At 36.6% G+C, this 23,438-nt stretch overlaps 1 protein-coding gene across 1 annotated transcript in view; it reads left to right on the top strand.

Annotated features, from left to right (window-relative positions):
- Positions 1-23,438, top strand: part of OPRM1 (opioid receptor mu 1) — a 173,403-nt gene that overhangs the window by 10,366 nt on the left and 139,599 nt on the right. The window contains exon 2 of the mRNA XM_068550743.1: positions 22,191-22,543. Coding sequence (XP_068406844.1) covers positions 22,191-22,543 — 353 coding nt within the window. The remainder of the gene's footprint in view (positions 1-22,190; positions 22,544-23,438) is intronic.

Here is a 23,438-nt window from a genome sequence, read left to right as displayed (position 1 = left end):
GGTAAATTCTAAAAGTGTTATATGAGAGAAATGAGTTTTGTTATTTGCTTCCCTCCCACTGGGAATTTCTTCTCTTCCCTCCCACTGGGCTCACACCATCGGCATGCAAGATCTCAACATTCATCCACTACTCCTGCCTCACCACAGATCAATCATATTATTATTCTTACATTTTGAAATGCAGTTTATCATTTTGGAATCACAGTTTCTGCAGAGGCAAGGCAAGGCATTGCGTGAGTGTTACTGTTGTCATTCTTTGATTCATTCCAATGCACTGGATCACTCCAATATCATTTTGTTCAGCAACCATGAAGACGGGAAGAGAATTCTAAGGACACATAACTGCAGTTTACTTGGCTCCCTATTGATAAGTCTTTCTGTATTATATGATAAGTTAATGGAGAAAAAAGATGCAAACCAATTATTTTTTGGAAAAAGAATAGCTATTTTTAACTTAAATATTTCACATTTAAACTGGTGTTATAGTCCAAGTGTCTAAAGCAGAATCCAAGTTTAAATCCTGACTGCATATAATGAAACTCCTATTTACTCAGCAGAGTAGTTTACTTGAATTAAAAGAAATAACTTGTAATGATGGTGTCCTTTGAACACGAGCTTTGGAAATTCAGGAATTTAACATACCATCCCTGTGAAAAGTTCTGGCTTCTGTTATGAGTCTGACTCACTAATCACAGTAAAACTGTTCAAAAAGATGGAGGTCTTCACGGAGGATGCATTTGTGATGGTACCGTGAGTCCGTGTGAATGTCTATTCCTAACACCTTCATAATGGATTTTTCCAGGACTTGCAAGGCAATGCCTGTCAACTTTTAAATCAGAGTAGTAAACTCTATAAATAAAGCAAGCACAAGGTAGAAAATAACATCCTTGAGACCTACGGTGTCCCTGAGAACTGAGAGTATTCCAAACACAGAAACTGTGGCACAAGGAGATCAGTGAAAGAAAAGGCCTTTGCTTCTGAGCATTTTTTCACTGAAACACTGGGTTCAGTGCCACTGAAATGTTGAGCATTTTGTGGGGGACTATTAATGTTAATTGAAAAATGCTGCTGACAGTATAACCTGCACATCAGAACTTGATTGCGCCTGCCAAGAAGAACAAGGGAAATTTTTATCAACATTATAATTTAACACTTACTCAGCCCCATCAGCTCTAAAGAGGAAACCACATGGGTTGAAGGAAATTATATATGAGCATGTTTCTGATGATGTTGGTGATCCAAGGCCACGAAAATAAGAGCTTCTATTAAAAGCAGACAATGTTAATTGAGATCCTTCAAACTGTCATTCCTTCTGATGACAAAAGGAAGCTTATTTAACCACTTTGCAAAATAAACAAAATATGTATTTAAAGAATAAATATAATACCTTAAAATTAGGACTTTATTTTTTTCATTGCATTGAATAATTTGATTTTGTAAAATTCTTGTGAGTTTAAACAAGGAAAAAAATTGTAAGTCAAACTAATACTAAAGAAGATGAAACTGAAGCTCATTTATTTGCTATGTTTGTTCAACACTACTTACAAAGCACCCTCCTAGAAGTTCCAGAATCTACCACTGAGCAAAATAGACCCAGTCCTACCTCTCCCCAAAAGTACAGTCTAGTGGAGAAGAAAATTAAATCATCTCACCAGCTGATAAATGCCAAAGATAGGACCAGGATAACTAACCCGGTGTTCTTCAACCACACTATCAGACAAACACTATTCCCAAGGTTTATTACAATTACTGTAGTTTATCTTCCTCCATCACCAAGCCTAGCAATGGGAAACCTTTTGATTTAAGTCTTTATTTAATTTTCTGAATTTCGTTAAAGGTATTATTTATGTTTCAGAGACAAGATAGAGAAAAGTGAGTGGAGAGGGCCTTGGTTAATTTTCATAGAACAATGAAACAGAATCCTATTGACCAGGATTTACAAGTATTTCTCAAAGCAGATGTTATAAACATTCCACAAATACTAAGGATAAAACAATGGAATAGTAGAGTATGGAATGAATGGGATTCATAGGAAGAAAATCTCAAGAACCACTGCTGTAGGACATTCATTAGTGCGTCACTACACTGAAACAATGTCCATTTTATTTCTGAATACCCTGTCATACATAAACATAGGCAGCAGAAAGCTCAAGTTAAAAGTCAGACCCAAAACTTCTGTTCTTTAAAATTACTATCCATTTTGTGGAATTTAGGATACAAGTATCAAAGGAGAAATTGATGCCATCTTTTGAAAAAGGATCATTACTCTGAAAAAAAGTAGACATTTCCTGCCTATAAATGAATATGTCACATTCCCACAAAATACATTGGTACATTGGTACGAGTCAATGCCACAAAGCATATATTAAAATACATAAACCACACCAATGATAATTTCCACAAGAGTACCATTTTCTCAACACTTTAGAAACTCAAAAATAAGAGCATATGAATGAATGAATGAACGTGCCCATCTACACACCCTTGCAGACCAACTAGAGAATGGACTTGAGGATATGGGGAGGGGGGACGGTGAGCTGGGACAAAGTGAGAGAGTGGCATGGACATATATACACTACCAAACGTAAAAGAGACAGCTAGTGGGAAGCAGCCGCATAGCACAGAGAGATCAGCTCGGTGCTTTGTGACCACCTAGAGGGGTGGGATAGGGAGGGTGGGAGGGAGGCAGATGCAAGAGGGAAGAGATATGGGGACATATGTATATGTATAACTGATTCACTTTGTTATAAAGCAGAAACTGACACACCATTGTAAAGCAGTTATACTCTAATAAAGATGTTTAAAAAAATGAAAAAAAAATAAAGCATATTTTACATAAAGACATATGTCCTTTCTCAAAAAATGTACTCTTCTGGAATAGTAATAGAAACCATGCTTTTGTGTAGCTGAAATATTTTGTCCACACAGTAGTTTGAAGTTAAGTTGATATTTGAAACATAATATATTGGTCAACATTCTAGTTAAAATAGATGAAGAAGTGGAGTTTAACATACCAAATCTTTGGGTAGGGGAGATAATTGGTGAAGGAAAATAGCTGTGATTTTAGAACAATCTAGGCTATGATGCATCAGTTATCTTTAGCACACATGAGAAAGCATGCTAAAAAAATTAATATAAGCAAAAGTAACACTTTTATGCTAAGTATAAACATTTAAGCTGCGTCTTGTCAGAGAATAGTATCTGCCTCATTAAATTTGAAACCCATGAGAGGAATGATCATCATCAACATCACCTTAGCTAACATTTATTGAAAGTTATTACAAATTAGACTCCAAACCAATAATCCTTAAATATACTATTTTAAAATTTTTTCGTGTTTACACCAACCATTTAAGGAAGACACCAATATCTTCCAAGTTTTACAGATGAAGAAAATAAAACTCAGAAAATTTAATTAATAAGCCCAAATTTGTCCAGCAAATAAATGATAGTACTAAGATTTGAATCAAGATCTATATGACCCTGAAACTTAAGGTCTTTCAAAACTGCTATGTTTACTTGCGTCAAGGTGAGATTTTCAAGCTAGTTACTGAGGCTTCACTAGGATAGCTGATTAGCCTGTTATCTTACCTTACGTATCATACCTCCCGGAATGTTCCCTAATTGACAACCTGAAAAATGACTTTTTCTTTATTGATAGCCTGTACTCCCACTGAAGTGAGAATAAAGAAAATAGGAAACTTGTCTTTTCACAGGTCAAAATCTGGAGTTTTTCCTTCATATTAGGCCATGACATTTTGAATTGAACTTATGTCTCTGGGTTAACTGGATTCAGGTCTCTGAGTCTGTCCTGCAACTTGGAAAAAATAGAATCCATTAATTATTTGTGGAACTTCTAACTACAGAAACTCAATTGTGATATAACGGTACTCTTATACTTTATCCCCAGCAGCATAATTTTATGCTGTGACCAGTATATACAAATAATTCACATCAACTAACTGATCAGGAGGCAGCCAGAGTACCAGACTCAGTGCTGAGAGTGACAGATCAAACCAGGCTTTCTGGATCTGTTATTCAGCCAAGCACGAGGCCACTTTCATATTTCCCTTTATTTCAGTGATCCTTTTTTACATTTTTGAAAAAACTGAAATTTCCAATTTGGAAAATTGTAAGCTCCTTGAGGATGAGACTATCTTTTTTTTTTTTAACATTCTCCTATTCCTGAATTTAACAGAATAACAAATGGTAATAGGACATAATGTAGCTGAAATGTTTCAGTACATTGAATATACTGTTTTGTTAATGCTGTATTGATTTCAGCCCTCTGTGTTTCAGTGTCCCATTTCTGTTTGGCAAAATAAGAACTTTTAGAACATTGTTTCTCTGAGTGTTACTAGTTGAAAGAAACTTGGAATTCCCAAAAGTAAAATTTTTATAGTACAGGTAGCTTTTGTTTAATTTGAGAGCAAAAATATTTTCTGCATTCAAGTTGAGACGAGCACCTGAGTCCGTAGAGTCCCTGCCTTTTCCTTCTTCAACTTCATTGTCTGCAGGAATCCAAATGAGAGAGGGGTTATGAGGAGATAATAGTGACAGAAAAATTAGATCTGCAAGAACTAGTTCTGGAAGAATCTGAGAAGAATTCATGCCTCTGTCTCTCTACTGAGCAAAACACCAGACAAACAAGCGAGGGGCAAGTCAGCTGGAATTACTGCCAAGTGAAGGTAACCAGGCTTGTCAGTGTTACTCCAGAGAGCCTAAGTAAGGTCAACAGATGCTTAAAGTACTAAAAATCTTTCCTTCTCACTCATGACTCTCACCTATAACTTTCTTTGCTTCTCAAATATTTATGGAGTCACTTAGGAAAAGTGTGGAAACCTTTCCTATTCCTCTTCCATGCCAAATTCTTCCCATAGACTCTATCCCAGTTCATTTCACATTCCATGCTTTAAAAGCAGATTAGCGAACGTGAGGTATCTGGGGAGATCACTAGTACATGGAATTTTGCTTCTTGCATCAACATGATAAAATGAAAACTGACAGACGTTGGGAGAAGAATTCTCTGTAGAGACATTTTTTTTCTCCCTGAAAAATCAATGGACATATGCCTCCCCAGGAGAAGAAAGACGAGGTGACAATAGCCTTAATATCAGGAGAATAACAGGAGTGAGGTTCTTCCCAGGACATCGAAAGAGAGAAGTCACAAGATAACGTGTGACTAAGGAATCCAGATCCATCTCAGCGATGTGTCACACAAGAAGTCAACCTAGGTGACTAAAGGAAATTTTCTGGTCTCTACTATGGACCAACCATTTCACAGACTTTTAAAAGTACAAAGTTTAGGCCAAGAAAAAGACGTTCTACTTCCCTGAGCAGAAAATAAACCGGTAAAATTTGATAATTATTCACTATCAGTAAAATGGTAGTAAAATTTGCCAATTTAAATGTATTTAACAGAGGTTTGTATTTGTTTCTGGAAAACAGGTACATGATAGACTAATTGGAGAAACTAGATTTACATTTATTTCTGGAAAACAGACAATAGATAGACTTATTTGGGGTCAACCTTCTACTAATCCCTTCCTGCCACCATCAGAGACAAAATCCTTGGCAGCCTGGGCCAGTCATGTAACTCTGAGAAACAAATTTAATACTTTCACGGACACTCTCCATGTGATGAAACAAACGTCGAATAATTGCAACTTTCTTGAAAACTAAATACAAGTTTAGTACTTCTTTCAACATTGCCATATCACCGGTTACCTTGCCATAATACCTAACATACTGTTCGGAAAACACTTGGTTCTGGTCTCTCACCAGACTGAAGGGCCCTCCAAGATATGTCTCAGTTGAGAACCACTGCCCAGCACACTACTCGGCAAAAATAAAAATAAAAAAAGGTGTTAAATAAATGTATGCTTGACTCAGTGTTGACACTTAGAGGGTTTTATGATGGAAAAAGTCATTAGAAAAATACAAATGTGAATTTTTTTTATTTATGAAAATTAAAAACATGCGTATAATTCTTAAGATGTTCTATTTCATACATAAAGTCCAATATAATTATTAAGCTAGGAGAAATGTGAAATATAACTTTGATCACAGGGTTAGAGCATTAAACATAACAATGTTATGAGTTTATCTCTACCTATTAAGCTTATGGTGATTTGTATTTTACTTTTTATATTCTTCAGATTCTAAACAAATGGAAGTGCAGTGATATAATGAGGAAAAGCACAATTAATAATATGAAAATAAAAGGGGAGAAAATTTCAAAAGTAATAGATGATCCGGAAAGGTAATAAAATATTGCATTAGAGAGTTTTTTCACTAAAATATAAATCAAGGTCATGTTTGCAGTTTTCCTATTTAAAATACTGTTAACATACATTAGTTTGTGACTAAAAACGTTGTCAGTGCCAAGTGATTCTATTCCAAGTGGAAAACAATTCTATATTGATTTAATAACCCTTATTGCACCATAAGCCTAAAATTTCAAACTTTAAAAATTAAAGGGAGTTCCTTGCTTTGCCAAATTACTGGTTTATTCATGAAACATATTTTCTCCTAACAAGTGCTGTTGAATTCTCCAAAAGGGAAGGAAAGATACGTTCCAAAAAAATCTCTCTGCCTGAAAATACTTCTTTAAAAATCTCAACAAATTGCTTTTAGTTTCCTAGAAAAATCCCAGGTCAGCATGATAGTTAAGTTATAAAGGATTATATAATTCTTGGATGGAAAACAGTTATTATAAATACACGATTTTATATAAGCCAAGATCTACAGGCACTAATTGCATTACTTTTATTTTTTCCTTCAATTGGTCCTAAAAGATTTTTGGACAGCTACTGCTGCAAGAATTAATTGAATGTGAAAATATTTAGATATCAGCAGGTGCTATGACACATTAAAAGGGATAAACAGGGATTGCTCATCAACAGTTCTGACAAATAGAATTTGAAATTAAGTCTTCATGGATCTTAATTAAATCTCTGTTGCAAAACTCAGGAGCAATGAGAACATTCTTATTTCAACTCCCCACACAGTATCCTAATGTATAATTCTCTCCAACGTGTTGTGCTAATATTAAATGCTGCTAATGGTTCAATCTACAGGACACACACACACACACACAATAAAATATCCAACCTATCCAGGCATTTAGTTTTCATAGCAGCAAACACCCAAGTATTTCAAATTTAGTATGTTAAGCATTTTTGTCCTTGACAGCTGTTCTGAACCTCAGTTCTCTTTAAAATAGGGATAATACTCATAGTTGTTTTAGCTACTAATAGGATTTTTTTGAGCATCAGTTTACACAAATGTATATATAAGTGTTTGTAAACCTTACTGCACTTTATAAAAGTTATTATTTATCATACAGAGAGCTTATATTACATGGTGCATACTGTAGTAGTATAATGTAATAGCAAGGAGCATAAACTATAAAAAATAGGTGTGGACTTAAATTCTGCCTCTGCAACTGTTGTTCTTGAGCAAGTTATTCAACCTCCATAAAAGTTGGTTTATTCATCTACAAAAGAAGTGATAATGTGCAACTTATAAGTGTGTTACGAAGATTAAGTAAGAAAATTCAAGTAAACTGTGTATAGTAGTAACACCTAGCACAGAGTGAGCACTCAGTAAATGTTGGCTATAGTTGCAACGCTCAAAAAACAGCACCTATGACCATCATCATTTAATTTGTTTTAATGGTAATTTTTAGTGGTGATACAATCATGTCTTTACAGTTGTGGAAATTGAAGCTCAGCCACTTGGCCAAGGTCACAAGACGTAGCACTTAGACCCATGTATCGTACTTCCAAATCCAATATTCTTCCTACTAGGCTATACCGGAGAGTTTTACTCCTAACTTGATTTAAAAGCCAAATTGGGAGAAAATTAACAAAATCAAGGTACTTTTTGTTACTCACTGCTGTGTGGGTTCATAGCATTTTAATAGGGTTGGCCTTGCTCTTAAGATTAAGTAAACATTGGTGGGACTGAAGAATTGTCACGAATGAATGGTCCTGCCTTGAAAGGTAAGATTTTTTATCTTTAATCTCCTAACACTTAAGATTTTAATTAAGGGAACATCAGATAGTCATTTTAAAATTCAAACTACCTCTAAAAGATATTGAAAATAAGCACAATAAATATAAACCAGATGACTACAGTTGAGCAAGCAGGCATCTTTGCTTTGATGACTTCTAGACCTAAAGATGCACATTCAGCAGTATTTGAAGGGATGGAATGCATAATAGGTGAGGGGAGTTAACCTCCGGCCTGCTGAGGATGCAGCTAAGGATGCAGCGCTGGTTGTAGCCTCTGAAAGAGGGGAGCAGCCCTGAAAAACGGGGAGATAGTATCGAATGTGAGTTTTCACAGCCCCCAGTTCCACGGGCAATGGATTCTGTCTGCTACAGATAGACACTGGGTGAATGTATTTGCCAAGATTCCAGTGGTGCAGGCAGCTTTTGCGGCCACCATGCCCTCTAAGTGGCCTGTACCCGCCTGTGGGCATCACTGGAAGATACCCAATGCTTCCCGCCAGTCGCTGACTGCTGTTGGTCTGCTGGTGGTCCCTCCTGATGCGAGCACACGCTACTATCAATGCTCACCAGCCAAAGCCACCGGGAATACACCTGGAAACAAAATTTGGCGTATTAGGTTTGTTACAACAAGGAAGGCAACATCACAGGAATTTTAATTTGTATTTGGTGATTTAGAAGAGGATTCAAGGAAGCAGAGGTCTGTTTAGATAGGGCACTGTCTCAAAGCAAGAGGAATTTGATACACAAGCATCAAAGATTTTTTTTTTTTTTTTTTTTTATCTAGGAGACCGAATTAACAGAGTAGGGCTAGAGTCGTCATTGAATAATAAGCAGCGGTCAATTAATGTTAATCAGGAAAGGGAGATGTTTGTTATTTTTATGGTTATGGGTGACCTTGGTTTTATCTCTGACCATGCATGGGTATAGAGTCCACTTGTTTTTGTCCTGTGGCATCACGGTCACGAAGAGTCCTCATCTGAGGTTGATATTCTATGGAATTATGTTCCACAAAGGAATATCACAACCTGGCTGTTAGCAACTAGACTTGTTCCCTGAAAGCTCTCAGGGGTTTTTTTTCTTTCTCACTATTACTCAACCTCACTACTCTCACATGCCATTCCTTTTCTCCTCTGGCAAGAGGGGAGGCATAAAAATGTAGATCAATGTGAGAATGATAAGGTGACATAGGATGGGGAGGTATTTATTCTTAGGGGTGGGGAATGCTTTAAGAACATGAAATGAATAGGAATTTCATATTTAAAGAAATTACATAGATGTGAGCATTAGGGTCAGAAGAATTGATCCTGTCATTCAGACAAGCATGTAGCAGAGTACAGATTGATCCTGATCCCTATACTCCACAGGCTTACAAACAAAACAACAGAACAGATAATACTAATATAATCCACACATGTGCTACATAGCACTAAGATTTCATGTGCAAGCATACAAAAGGCTGAAATTTTGTCTCAAGTTCATTAATAGCACAAGATTGGCCTTTATTAAATGCTCAAACTAAAAGTGAATATGAAACAGTCTTTCATTTTCAGGATGATCAAGAACAGGCACAAAACTTTACTTCTGACCCCTGAACTCCAGAACGTCTTTCAGAAATTATCTTTTAAAAGAACACAAATTAAATCAATAAATCAATGAAGAGCCATACATAAATTTTTGAAAATGATAGAAAAATTCTTGGTAGGCAATATGAACGCTTAAATAGTCTTTTTTTAAAATAAATTTATTACATTTTATTTATTTTTGGCTGCATTGGGTCTTTGTTGCTGCACACGGGCTTTCTCTAGTTGCGGCGAGAGGGGCTACTCTTCGTTGCAGCATGTGTGCTTCTCATTGCGGTGGCTTCTCTTGTTTGTGGCACACGGGCTTCAGTAGCTGTGGCACGCGGGCTCAGTAGTTGTGGCTCACGGGCTCTAGAGCTCAGGCTCAGTAGTTGTGGTGCACAGTCTTAGTTGCTCCACAGCATGTGGGATCTTCCCCGACCAGGGATCGAACCCGTGTACCCTGCATTGGCAGGTGGATTCTTAACCACTGCATCACCAGGGAAGTCCCTAAATGGTCTTACTCAATGTCATTCCTACTTTCTTTGCTGATGTTTGAACCAACTGAGAGATAACACAAAATGAATTAGCAGAGAAAAAAAGTCAGCTTTATTACTGAGAAATACTTTGCTGATGTGACATAGCTGTACAGTAATAATGGCTTCTTAATTAAATCCCAGAATGAAATACACTAACCCACAGGTCTGGACCACTAACAACCTCTCCATAAGGGGACCAGCCCCTTTAAAATTTGGAACCTGGAGTAATGGGGATGTAACATGCATTTCCTTTGAGCAGCTGAGTCTCAGAAAGCAACAGGAGAAGGGGCAGAGCTGTACATAACCAACTCTTTATCCTAAACATAAACTAGACAAGTCATTCCTTCTTTTGAAAAGAGTGAATGATGCAACAGAAAGATCAATAATGTTAAGATCATAATAATGTTACTGACGACTTTACTCTCGAATTATGAATTCAGAAGAAAGGAGATTCTTTCACTTCAGATAAACTAAAATGCCAAAAGAATGCCTGGGACAGAGAATAGACAGTGTGAGCCTCAGGTTGGGGAGGCCCCCCTGAGGGTTCCATAATGGGGTAGATGTCCACAATGGTGGAGGCCATGTGGGCTGACCCTTGTGTGTTTTCCAGTCTACAAGCTAGACAGAAGCAATAATGTCCATTTGAAAACTGGTGCAGTGCTTGGCACAGAGATACTAGGCTGCACCTGGAGACCAGCAATGCTCTGGAGGATTAGAAGGTAGCCACCGGTGTACTATGTCGACCTCAAGCCCACCCCATCCTCCATTCTTATTGAGAACAGTATGGTACACAAGCCTCAGGAGCTGATTCCAACTCCTGTCCCGTCAGTGAACAGTCTAGCAAGGAATAGTAACTTTAAGGGTCAACTCAAAATCAATGGTCATCATATTGTTAATGAGTGACTACACCATGAAAGAGATGCGAGAGGGTGCACAACAAACAAGAATTTACACTTGAGGAAACAGAATTAAAAAGTAATCAGATAAGGACTTTAAAATAAGTTATATTTAATATCTTCAGAGAGGTGAAAGAAAGTATTGTTTCCATGAAACAAGGAGAAGCCATCTGAAAAAAAGAAGAGATGATAATTAACAAGCAAAGCATAGCAGCTAAGGACCCAAATAATGTGAGCGCAAACCCTGCCTCCAACAATTGCCAGTCAGGGGTCCCTAGGGCAAATTACCTAACCAGTTTGTGCCTTAGTTCGCTCATCTGTATAATGGAGCTAATCATAACACTTACCTAATTATTTAACAAATGTAGAGCACTCAGAGCAATAGCCTACATATAAGTGTTTGTTACATAAGAAACCAAATTTGAAATTCTGAAGATAACAACCACAATATTTGGCATTCAGTATTCTATGGGTAACACAAAAAGAGAGAAGATCAAGAGTATGTTCATGAGCTGGAAGAATGTTGTAAATGAGATAGAAATGGAAAGGATGAGAAAACAAATGAGATACCAGAAGTGTAGACAGAGAAAAGCTATCTATTAGAAGTAAACAACAGAGGGAATGGAAGAGAGGCACTATTTGAAGAATAGCCCCACATTTCCCGTAACTAAAGAAAGTGAAGAAACTTCAAACTGGAGGGACTCTCTGAGTGCCAAGCACAATCAATCTTTTAAAAAAAAGTCTCATCATATATTAATGAGATTCAAGAACATAAAAGAGATAAAATTGCAAGACAGAGAAGGGATAATTCATTGCGAAGGAAGAAAATCAGAATTTTCCATCAACACCATTGGAGTAAAGAAGAAGACGGATGGAATAAAGTGAGCCAAACCATTGTGAATGTCAAGCCAAAGTAGATATTTCAGAGGTAACTCCCTCAACATACTCTAGAAGCACGTTATTTAGAGATATTGAAGTAAAGATTAGATAATCAGTTACAAATACTGAAAATGACCACATTAGCAATAGGAATGAGATAGGAGAAGAGGAACTGGCATTTTTCATCACAAGGATGAAATTATGTTCAGGTGTTTCTTGAATAAAGATTAACAGTATGAACAGTATGGAGGTTCCTTAAAAAACTGAAAATAGAATTACTATATGACCCAGCAATCCCACTACTGGGCATATACCCAGAGAAAACCATAATTCAAAAAGACACATGCAGCCCAATGTTCACTGCAGCACAATTCACAATAGCCAGGTCATGGAAGCAACCTAAATGCCCATCAACAGACGACTGGATAAAGAAGATGTGGTACATACATACAATGGAATATTACTCAGCCATAAAAAGGAATGAAGTTGGGTCATTTGTAGAGACGTGGATGGATCTAGAGACTGTCATACAGAGTGAAGTAAGTCAGAAAGAGAAAAACAAATATCGTATATTAACACATATATGTGGAACCTAGAGAAATGGTACAGATGAACTGGTTTGCAGGGCAGAAATAGAGACACAGATGCAGAGAACAAATGTATGGACACCAAGCAGGGAAAGTGGCGGGAGGGGTGGGGAATGAATTGGGAGATTGGGATTGACATGCATACACTAATATGTATAAAATGGATAACTAATAAGAACCTGCTGTATAAAAATAAAATAAAATTCTAAAATTAAAAAACTAATAAAAATTAAAAATTTTTTTTTAAAAGATTATATATATTTTTAGATAACCAAATATAATAAGCATTTTTGAGTGTCTCCTATGTGCTGGGCTTGGAAGAGTAACAAGACTCAAATCCTACCTCTGTGACATTCTGATACATTAGAGGGGGGCAGCATGGAGCAGTGAACAGACCTGAGGTACAACCAGTTCTGTCACTTATGGGCTTTACAACGTTGGGTAAGGTAGCTGATCTCTGAGGACTAGTTTGCTCATCTGTAACATGGGGATGATTAAGTACCTCTCCCTTCAGTTTTGTAAATTTACTTAGTGCAATGCCAGGTCAGTAGCCAGTGTTAATGAAAGTTACTCTTCTCATGTATAAGAAGATCTTTAGAAGGATGTTGGCCAAAATGCTATCGCCAGGTGGTAGAGTTCCAGGTTTCTATTTCCTTTGTGCTTTCCTGTATTATTTATTTTTACAATAAGCATGCATTATATTTTTTAAATTAAAAATATATTCTGAAAAAATCTATATTTTAAATTATTAAAAGGAAATTTCAGACACATTTTAATAACTTCATAATAAGAAAAGCCTTTAATGAAAAATGGGCGCGCACACACACATACACACACCATCAAGGAGGTTAAAATTCGATAGTTTTAAGGAACAGCAAAACATGGTGAATGTTTTTAAACAGTAGCAGTCTGAGAAGAAATAGTTACAGTTACAGTATATATTTTAATCTCTGACAAGTCAATAAGAAAAATATGAGCAAAAATGAGCAAAAAATAAAAACAAATTAATAGAAGAGGCAATATAATTGACCAAGGAATACATAAAATTATTTTCAACCTCTAGAGTAATCAGTAAAATGTTAATTAAAATGACAACAACATATTACATGTCATTCATAGATTGGTAGATAATTTAAAGTTTTTTAACAATTCTGCATTATCATTTCTTATAGGTAAGTAGAAAATAATTTAATTTTTCCTCTAGCCTAGTTGATCAAAATTTATTTATTTTTATTAGGGCGATAGAAAAATGTCTTTCCATTCTACAAATTTATATTGGAATTGTAATGTAAATTTTTAAGATGATCAAATGTGGGGAAATTTCTGTTGAATTTCTTTCTTATATGAGCTATAAGATTTATAGGGAAATATGTATCATATAAGTAAGAAGTGATCTAATATATTAGAATATATAAAATGTATGAGTTCACATATAGACATACTCATGGCTGTGGTACTGCTACAAACTTGTGCTTTCAAAAGCAAGAATTCTGATAAATTCTATTTCAAGCAACTGCCATCAATGTTATAGTCTATGAATAATTGCATTTTACATTGTATAATCAAATATAGCCATGATAGAAAATAACTATTTTGTTGGTTATTGATAAAAATCAAATCTCCCATTTACAAAAATGTATGTCTGGTGATTAGAAGAGTTTTCCACAGAATAGCTTCCGGCTCTGACATTTTACAACTAATTTCTCTCCCATTCACATTCTGATGTATCATGTATAACATATTCACACCTTCTGTCTCTCCCTTGTTCTCTCCTTCTCTTCTTTTCTGTCCCTTTATGGAACTTTGTTCTTCTCTAACTTCAACATTCTTCACATTTTGCATCATACAAAAAGGCAATCTCATCCACTTGCATGACTGGAATTAACATCTAGAGGCTGATGACATAAATAAATTGCTCCAGCTGAACTGCAAACATATATTTGGGTACTCAATAGTCATTTTTCTTTTGTGCCGCAACACAGTACACTCAAAACTGAACTTTCTATCAACGCCAAAACTGCTTTTCCTCTCTTCCTTCTCTGTTAAATAGTGATATTACCATCTGTCCATTCTTCCATGCTAGAATTTGGGAGTCGTATTTCACCCTTCCTCTTCTACTCCCTATTTCTAAAAATTTAATTAACTTTTGTCTTCCTAATTATCTCAACTCTCCATTTGTTACATCTTCTTCAATGATGTTATTGATTATTTTGCTATTATTGATTGTGATGATGGTGATGGTAGTGGTGTTGGTGGTGGGTAAGAAAGAGTAAGCACACTTTGACAAGTATTGCGTTTGAGAAGTCAATAGCAGATTACAGATGTCCCAAAGAGAGTTGGAAAGGTAGTCATGGAATTTGAGAGAGAGGTTGTGTGTCAACTACATAGAACTGATAGGCTTAAATCATGGACTGTGAAAGAGTAAAGCAAAGGAAAAGGAGCAAACTCAATTCTCCTTTAAAAAATATGATTCTGTTACAACATTCGACATAATGAGAAAATATCTCAAAATTCCCAAGATATTCCCAGCATAGGCATCTTTGAAAAGAAGATTAAAAAGCTTTGCATGCCTACCTTGCTTTAGCTACACGGTGGGTTGTGTATATCAGCAATGAACATCCAGAAATACACATGGCCGACAATGCAGTTACAGCACAGAAGGTACATTTCGGTTTTAAATGAAGCTTAGGGAAATGGGGGGTAAAGGTCTCAAACATTTGTACATCTCTCTGTGCTTAGTTTCTTCCACCATAAAAAAAAAGGTGATCAGACTGTGTGGTCTTGAAAGCCCCTTTCAGATCTTACTTCTCATCGTTCCATGACCTTCTATGACCAAAGTTCTTTTTAATTTGACAACAAAATGACAAGGCAAAAAGGAATATTCCCTGTTTACTTTTACTTCAAAAGCCACGGGTTCCCTAAAAAAAGGGTTGTTTTGTCTTATTATAAAGAAAAATAATTATAGTCCAAACCCTTCTTCCTGTATTCAATTCCATTTACTGGTGACCATCTTGTGCTGGATTCTGTTTTGAATGGATAATTTGATTATCACTTTTCAACTTTTCTGTTCATGCTACCTTTCATATTGTACTTGTATTGAGTGATTATACACACAACATCATCACCAAAAGTATAGATGAAATCTTAAATTTGTTGCACTAAGTGCAGTAGATAATAATTCTACTCATAGTCTATTCTCTCTAAAAATTTATAATCTACAGCATACACTTGAGCTTCTTCAAAAAGAAATTTTCTAATATTGACATTGGTAGAATTGTTTATTGTATTTTGAAGTTTTCTCTTTTGTTCCTTCAATATTAAAGAAATACCTAGGAATATATTATTATTTGATGTTAGTGGTAATGCACATTTGATTATTTTTTACATTCAGAACTTTCAGATCCTAAAATAAGGAATTTCCTTTTCTCTTAGAACTCCCAAATTTGGAAGCTACAGTATTTCTTTTTTTTCTTCTGGCTGTGTTAGGTCTTCATTGCTGCTCACAGGTTTTCTCTAGTGCGGCAAGCTGGGGCTACTCTTTGTTGCGGTGCATGGGCTTCTCATTGCGTTGGCTTCTCTTGTTGCAGATCACAGGCTCTAGGCGTGCAGACTTCAGTAGTTGCAGCACATGGGTTCAGTAGTTGTGGTGCACAGGCTCAGTAGTTGTGGCTCGTGGGCTTAGTTGCTCCAAGGCATATGGGATCTTCCCGGACCAGGGATCAAAGGGATCAAACCTGTGTCCCCTGTATTGGCAGGCAAATTCTTAACCACTGCGTCACCGGGGAAGTCCCTGAAGTATTTCTAAATTTTAAAAACAGGCCTTTAGAATAAAAATAAAACATTGTTATCTATGAAGCAAAAGGCTGAGACAGATATTCTGATGCTGTTTTTGAAGTAATTTGGTCTAAAGAGATAAAAATCTATATTTCAGGAAACAAAACTCTAAAGTCACAGATAAGAATATTTCACCGAATTATAATGGTTTACGTACATCAAAGGATTTAGCATGGTATTATGTTTCTATAATAGGTAAATGTTATTTATCACAGAATACAGGAATCAAGGAAAAAACATTATTTTTTTCATATAAACTTCTGATGAAATAAATATTCTGAAGTATATAAAATTTTCAGAAATCAAATAAAGCAGGAAACAAGCACTTCCAAAAGGCGTAATGCAAAAAATGGTTAAGCAAAGTCTCTTGGCCATAATGGAAGAGTCTCTCTTTTCATTTCCTTCCCTCTCCATTGATGTGTGGCCCTGTTCTCTCCCCATCCTCCACCTCAGTTCCCAATTCTAGCAAGAGGATTTAAAAAGCCTTACAAAAATGCATGCAATAAAATAAGAAAAATAAAGAAGAAAATAGACAAATTGGAAGCCAAAAGAGAATGAAATGATGAGGTTAGCAGGATGCTCAGTACAATTGAAGTATCTTAGATTCTAGTGCCATTAGAATTCTATGCAATTATTAAAAGGAGCCACACATTTTATTCTGATTTTTTCTAGCACCAAATGCGAAAATAAAAATACGATCGGTTACTCGTTTTGCATTTTCTATTTATAAAGTTCATCCACTGCTTGAAGAAAGCAGATTTTTGTCCTTGTTCCATCCGAAGGCTATTTTTTTCATGAATTTTCATTAATGGGACATGGAGTAGGAGGAAAGTAGGAATATAGAGAAAAACAAAAAGGCGGTATGGATGAAAAAAAAAGAGTACCACTCAACGAAAAAGACTCTGATGGTTGTTACACTCCGGTGACACAGAGACAGAAAGAGGTAATTGACCTCTGGAAGGAGGTGTCTCTCTGTTTAATTTCCTGTAAACCTCTCTCTGTCTTCTCTTCTGAGGCAAATTAGTAAACAATAATCACTTTTCTGTCTGCAGGGATCAGAGGTCTCAGAATACTACTCTCTCCTTTTGCTAGTATAAACTCATTGGAAATTTGGTCACTGACCACAGAAACCACTTTGAAATAAATGTAAGTAAAATGTTTTAGAATATTTTATAGCAAAGTGAGAAATCCCCTGTTCCCTCCACTAAGCTAGTTGAGAAGATAACAGAAAATAATAAACTAATATACGGTCTCTTTCTGTGTTAATACCTAAGGAGAATGTATCATAGGTTTTGGTTGTTTTCAACCTCTCTCTCTCTCTCTCTCTCTTTTACATACACACACACACACACACACACACACACACACACACGTATGTTTGCCTGAGACAACAGAATGGAATGGATAATAAAGGAGAGATTCAGGTAGGTACTAATATGACCATTTTCTTCATCTAAATAATAACCTGAAATGTAGGACAAGTACCTTTATTTCATTGGCTTTATCCAATTAATCATGAGTATTAAAAGACAACACTCTAAGGAGGCTTTTTCTCCATTAAAAATATGAATTTCGGGGCTTCCCAGGTGGCTCAGTGGTTGAGAGTCTGCCTGCCAATGCAGGGGACACGGGTTCGAGCCCCGGTCTGGGAAGATCCCACATGCCGCGGAGCAACTAAGCCCGTGAGCCACAGCTACTGAGCCTGCGTGTCTGGAGCCTGTGCTCCGCAACGAGAGAGGCCACGATAGTGAGAGGCCTGCGCACCGCGATGAAGAGTGGCCCCCGCTCGCCGCAACTGGAGAAAGCCCTCGCACAGAAACGAAGACCCAACGCAGCCAAATATAAATAAATAAATTTTTAAAAAAATTCTAAAAAAAAAAAATGAATTTCTCTATGTGAGGGTAAGTGGATATAAAAGTCATGACAGATGTGAAAAAGGTATCTTTCCAAGCACAATGCTGAACATATAAAAGGGGCTCGTTGAATCCTTACTGACTTAGACATCTTTCTTCTTCACTGATATTAGCAAAAAAAAAAAAAAAAAAAAAAAACTCCATTTGGTAAAACATCAAAGGGCAGAAAATCAGCCCAAAAAGAGGCGAAAATCTTCTGTACATCCCAGCTGGTTCTATTGTGAACTCCTAAAATAGGTAGAGAGCCATGTGAAGCACATGATGGGGTACAAAACTGACAAGCTGGATTCTGGAATACTTTCTTCCTCTTTTCAAGCATCCTTGGTCCGTTTTATTTCTGGACAGAGATAGGGTCATCACAATTCAAGAATTAACTCAAAAACAAAATAGAACAACAACAACAAAAGGTTTACAAAGCCCATCCCATTGGTATACAAGAGTAATTTATTCAGTTTGGCTTCATTTAGCACAAGTGGGTCAAAAAACAATGATGATTGTGTAAGTGGTAATATTTGGAGAAATGGAATGAAGAATGCATCTGAAGATAAATAGGAATTATAACCACAAAAAAGGAAGGGTACTTACAAATAAAAGGCTGTGTATGGAACACAGGAGAACAGGTGAGCTGCCAATGAAATGGGCTTCATAATGCCTCCTCCCCAACACAGCATCTGGAGGCTTCATAAAATCACTCTAATGGGTCAAGCATTGAAGGTCCTGAGAAGGATATTTTTTTAAATAGTTGCATTGTAATTCATTTGGATTCATATAGCAAATAAACTACTCGGTCATTTAGAACAAGTTTTTTAAAATATATACTAGGAAAATTTCAGTGGGATAACTAGAAAGGAAAAAATAGCTTGGCTCACCACCTAGAGGAAAAGATCCAACTCAGTAGCGTAGCAGGAACAATGTCAAAAAGGCCCTGTAGTACAGGTGAGACACTCTGAGAACGTGTCACCTATCCCTCCCAGTTTGTTTTGCCCACTTTGCCACTAAACTCATCTATGACACAGTAAGAACTCATAGGTACAAAAGATGGAAAAAGGATTGTGTGTTGACATCCAGGAGTTCTACTCAGACCCACCCAGGTAAACTGAACCCAAAGGTAATCCTTCCTCCAGCTCACCTCTTTGGCATGCTTGCTAACTCTGGTTCGTATACTCCTATAACTTATAGCGTGACTCTGATTGTTCCTGTAACTTTCCTGGGGCAATGTTCATACCACCACATCAGAACAGAACAGAATGAAAAGCTCATGTTTGCTGGACTGCATGACCCCTTTTCTGGTCAGACTATCCCTTCAGATTGAAGCCTTTGGAGATACGCCAGAGGCAAGTGGAATTCCCAAACCTTTAGTCTTGTATAATTATTTTCTTTCACATATTTTGGAAACTGCTGAACTCTGTTTTATATGTTGCTGTGATTCAAAGGGTGAGTAATTGGGATATGAATACTGGCTATCTTTAGAGGAAATCTCTTTGGATAAATGGAGAAAAACAGCATTATTCCTATAAAATGCCAATTGACACAGCCTTTATAGATAAATATTCACTTTTCCTTTTGTGATGTGGAACCCTAACCTAATTTTGCTTCACAAACATCTCATTCTGGGGGAGGAAAGGATTTTTTTTTTTTTTTAATGAAACAATCATACATCCTTAAGTACCTGGTGCTTAGATGAGCCTGAAGAAAATGTTAAAAGTATGATGAGTCATAAACTGACAGTAAAGAACCTGATTATTTAACATAAAACTTTCTGCTAAAGATAAGATGTGAAATGTAAGGTCTGCTGGCTGGGAAGGTGACTAACGCGGTCGAGTATGCCTTTACATCATGCAGGCTTTAGGTATGGGTTTCTCTCTCACTCTCTCAGATCCACATGCTGTGGGTTAAATCCATTTTCAGACAGGCTCTTCCAACAACTACATACCTTGCATCCTCGCAGGTTTAATTATTTAAAAATAATATACTCTTTCCCCAGAAGTCCCCCCAAAATCTCACTGGCTCTAGTTGAAACATGAGACCATTGCTGGGCATTCACTTTGAATCTTCATGCCTTGAACTAGCAATGGAGCCCATCGCAAAGCACATGGACTGAGAATGGGAAATGAGTGGCTCCTTAGAGTGAAATTGTGGTCCTGTTACCAACAGCAGAGCAGATAGATGTGGAGTGTCAAATATATTTGACAATTTGACAATATATTTGCAAGATATTCTTCTAACATCAGATATAATTCATTAGTGTCTCGCCATACCTGTTTATATCTTCTACTTGGTAGTTCTAATTTCTGCGGCTTTGAGGACACATAACACTCCTAAATACTTATCCCAGAGACAGAAAGACATAAGTCCATGCAAATACTTGTACAAAAATGTTCATAACAGCTAATTTGTAATATCTAAAAAGTGGATGCAACCCAATTCCCATTAATAGGTGAGTGGATAAACAAGTTATGACATATCCATACAATGAAATACCACTGGACAATAAAAAAGAATGAATCACTGATGCATGCAACAACGTGAATAAATTTCAAAATAATTGTGCTGAGTGAAAAAGCTAGACAAAAAAAGAGTACATATTGGGTGATTCTATTTACATAAAAAGTCTAGAAAATGCAAACTAATCTATAATGACAGAAAGGAGATCAAGATCAGTGATTGCCTATAGAACAGTGGGAGTGGGGGTCAAGGCAGGGAGGGACAAGATGGAAAGATTAAAGAGCTGCACAAGGAAACATTGAGGGGGGAGTGATTGACATGTTCATTATCTTGATCAAGAGTTGGCATTTTTTGCTGTAAAGGGCCAAATAGCAAATATTTTAGGCTTTGCAAGCCATATAGTCTCTGTTGCAACTACTCAACTCTGCCATTGCATCATCAAAACAGTTATAGATAAGAAGTAATGAAATGGGTGTGAGTGTGTACCAATAGAACTATTTACAAAATCAGGTGCAGTCTAATTGAGTGTGCAAGCCAATCCCTGCTCTTGGTTATGATGATGGGTTCGAAAGTGTGTACATATAGCAAAACTTATCAAATTGTATACTTTTATTACATGCCTCCATAAAGTTATTAAATAATAAAAACAAGACAAACAACCTTAGCTTCCCCATCACAAAGTGGATAAAGTCTAATCTTCTTACCATGGTATACAAGTCCCTCTATGAACTGGCCTCTATATTCCTCCCTTATCAGATCCGTTGTCATTCCTGGTGGCATTTTTACTCTTTCAGTGCCAAACATACACATCATGCCATTTCACCTCTATGCCTTTGCTTGGGCTTTCTCTCTGTCTTGAATGACCTACTCCTACCAACTGTAAGATTAAACTTGTGCATGTACACTCCCAAGATGCCTTCCTTCTTTCCTTATTTTACCCCTACTATTCCCTTTGCCTTATCTCTATGACTCCATAATAGCCTGTATATTTATGTGTGTGTTCATGTGTATGTGTATACACGTACATATACATACACTCTTGCATGATTACAGTGTTCCATAATTTTAACTATATAGCTGAAATTTTTCTCATATATTTAGAATTAAAATGTATTATTACCCCATGTCTGGATACTTGACTGAGTGCTCCCTGTGTCTATTACACCTATCACAGTGTCTGGCACATTTTTTTAAAAAGCAAATAAACCAATAAATCAGTATGGCAGCTATTATTATAACTTTTTTACAGATAACGAAACTGATAGGTAGAGAAATTATATATATAGCCCATAGGCACATGGTTATAAATGGCCAATCTAGTACTGTGAAAGAGTTCCTCTGAATCTAATCTCAAATGCTTTCCACTAATCCTTGCAATTGTTTTTGCTCTGGTTTTGGGGGGTTTTGCTTTGTTCTGTTTTTTGTTTTTTAGTTTTTGCTTTTTAATTGAAAGCTTAACTATATTTCACACTGATGGTTTTATTTTTTTCTGGTGGTGCCACTGCACCTTCATCTCTTAGATACACCAAAATGAAGACTGCCACCAACATCTATATTTTCAACCTTGCTCTGGCAGATGCCTTAGCAACCAGTACCCTGCCCTTCCAGAGTGTCAATTACCTAATGGGAACATGGCCATTTGGAACCATCCTCTGCAAGATTGTGATCTCCATAGATTACTATAATATGTTCACCAGCATATTCACCCTCTGCACCATGAGCATTGATCGCTACATCGCAGTCTGCCATCCCGTCAAGGCCCTGGATTTCCGCACTCCTCGCAATGCCAAGATCGTCAACATCTGCAACTGGATCCTCTCTTCAGCCATTGGTCTGCCTGTGATGTTCATGGCAACAACAAAGTACCGGCAAGGTGAGTATGGCTGCAGGCCTGAGGGATAGAGAGAATATAGATAGATATGTTGGTGAAGTCATAAGCCAAGTAGAAATTATGGAGTGGTCCCATGCTGTAGTCAAACTGTAATTTTAATGATTCTTTTTAGCAAAATAGTTTTGAATATTTTGAAATAGGAATTTTCCCCTATAATTTTAAGTCCGGTAAACATTTGAAAGAGAAGATAAACCATAATCTATTGGTTCCTGATTTCTCTGCACTTACTTCATCAAAATGACGGGAAAATAAGAACACAGCTCTTTCAAGAGTAATTAGAGCTTAAACCCAAAGAACATTAAGTGGAGGCTTGTTTTAGAATCTCAAGTGGCTGCCTACATGACAAATTTATCTTTTTAGACCTCATTTCAGAATGATAAACCACCCATCAAAAAGTGGAGTTAAGGGAATCCCCTGGTAGTCCAGTGGTTAGGACTCAGCGCTTTCACTGCGGTGGTGGCTGGGTTGGGGAACTAAGATCTCGCAAGCCACATGGGTGGCCAAAAAAAACCCAGAAAATGGAATGAAGACATCCATTAGCTGGAAACTCCTATAGAATCTGGACAGTGATTATATTTTTATATCAACTTAGACCCCACAGTGGATCTAGCTCATGGTGACAGATCCATAATTGTTGACTGAATGAAAGCTTAATGTCATCAAAGTGGACAAGCTAAATGACATGTTTGGAAAACATAACTCTCCCTGAAAATCAAAAGAGAACTGAGTTTCTTCCATGATTTCTTTAAATCTTCCTTTTCTGGCTTGTGTAGTAATAGCCATAAGTTAACTCAGGTCAAGGCGATAAATTAGAGAGCAAAATGGCAATCGTAACACCTAATGACATCTTTAAAAGTTGTTGCTAATTCTTCCTTAT

Source organism: Eschrichtius robustus, chromosome 9 (genome assembly GCF_028021215.1).
Source record: "Eschrichtius robustus isolate mEscRob2 chromosome 9, mEscRob2.pri, whole genome shotgun sequence".
NCBI classification, from domain to species: domain Eukaryota; kingdom Metazoa; phylum Chordata; class Mammalia; order Artiodactyla; family Eschrichtiidae; genus Eschrichtius; species Eschrichtius robustus.
Note: the sequence above shows the minus strand (reverse complement) of the source record. Positions and strands in the feature narration are given on the sequence as shown.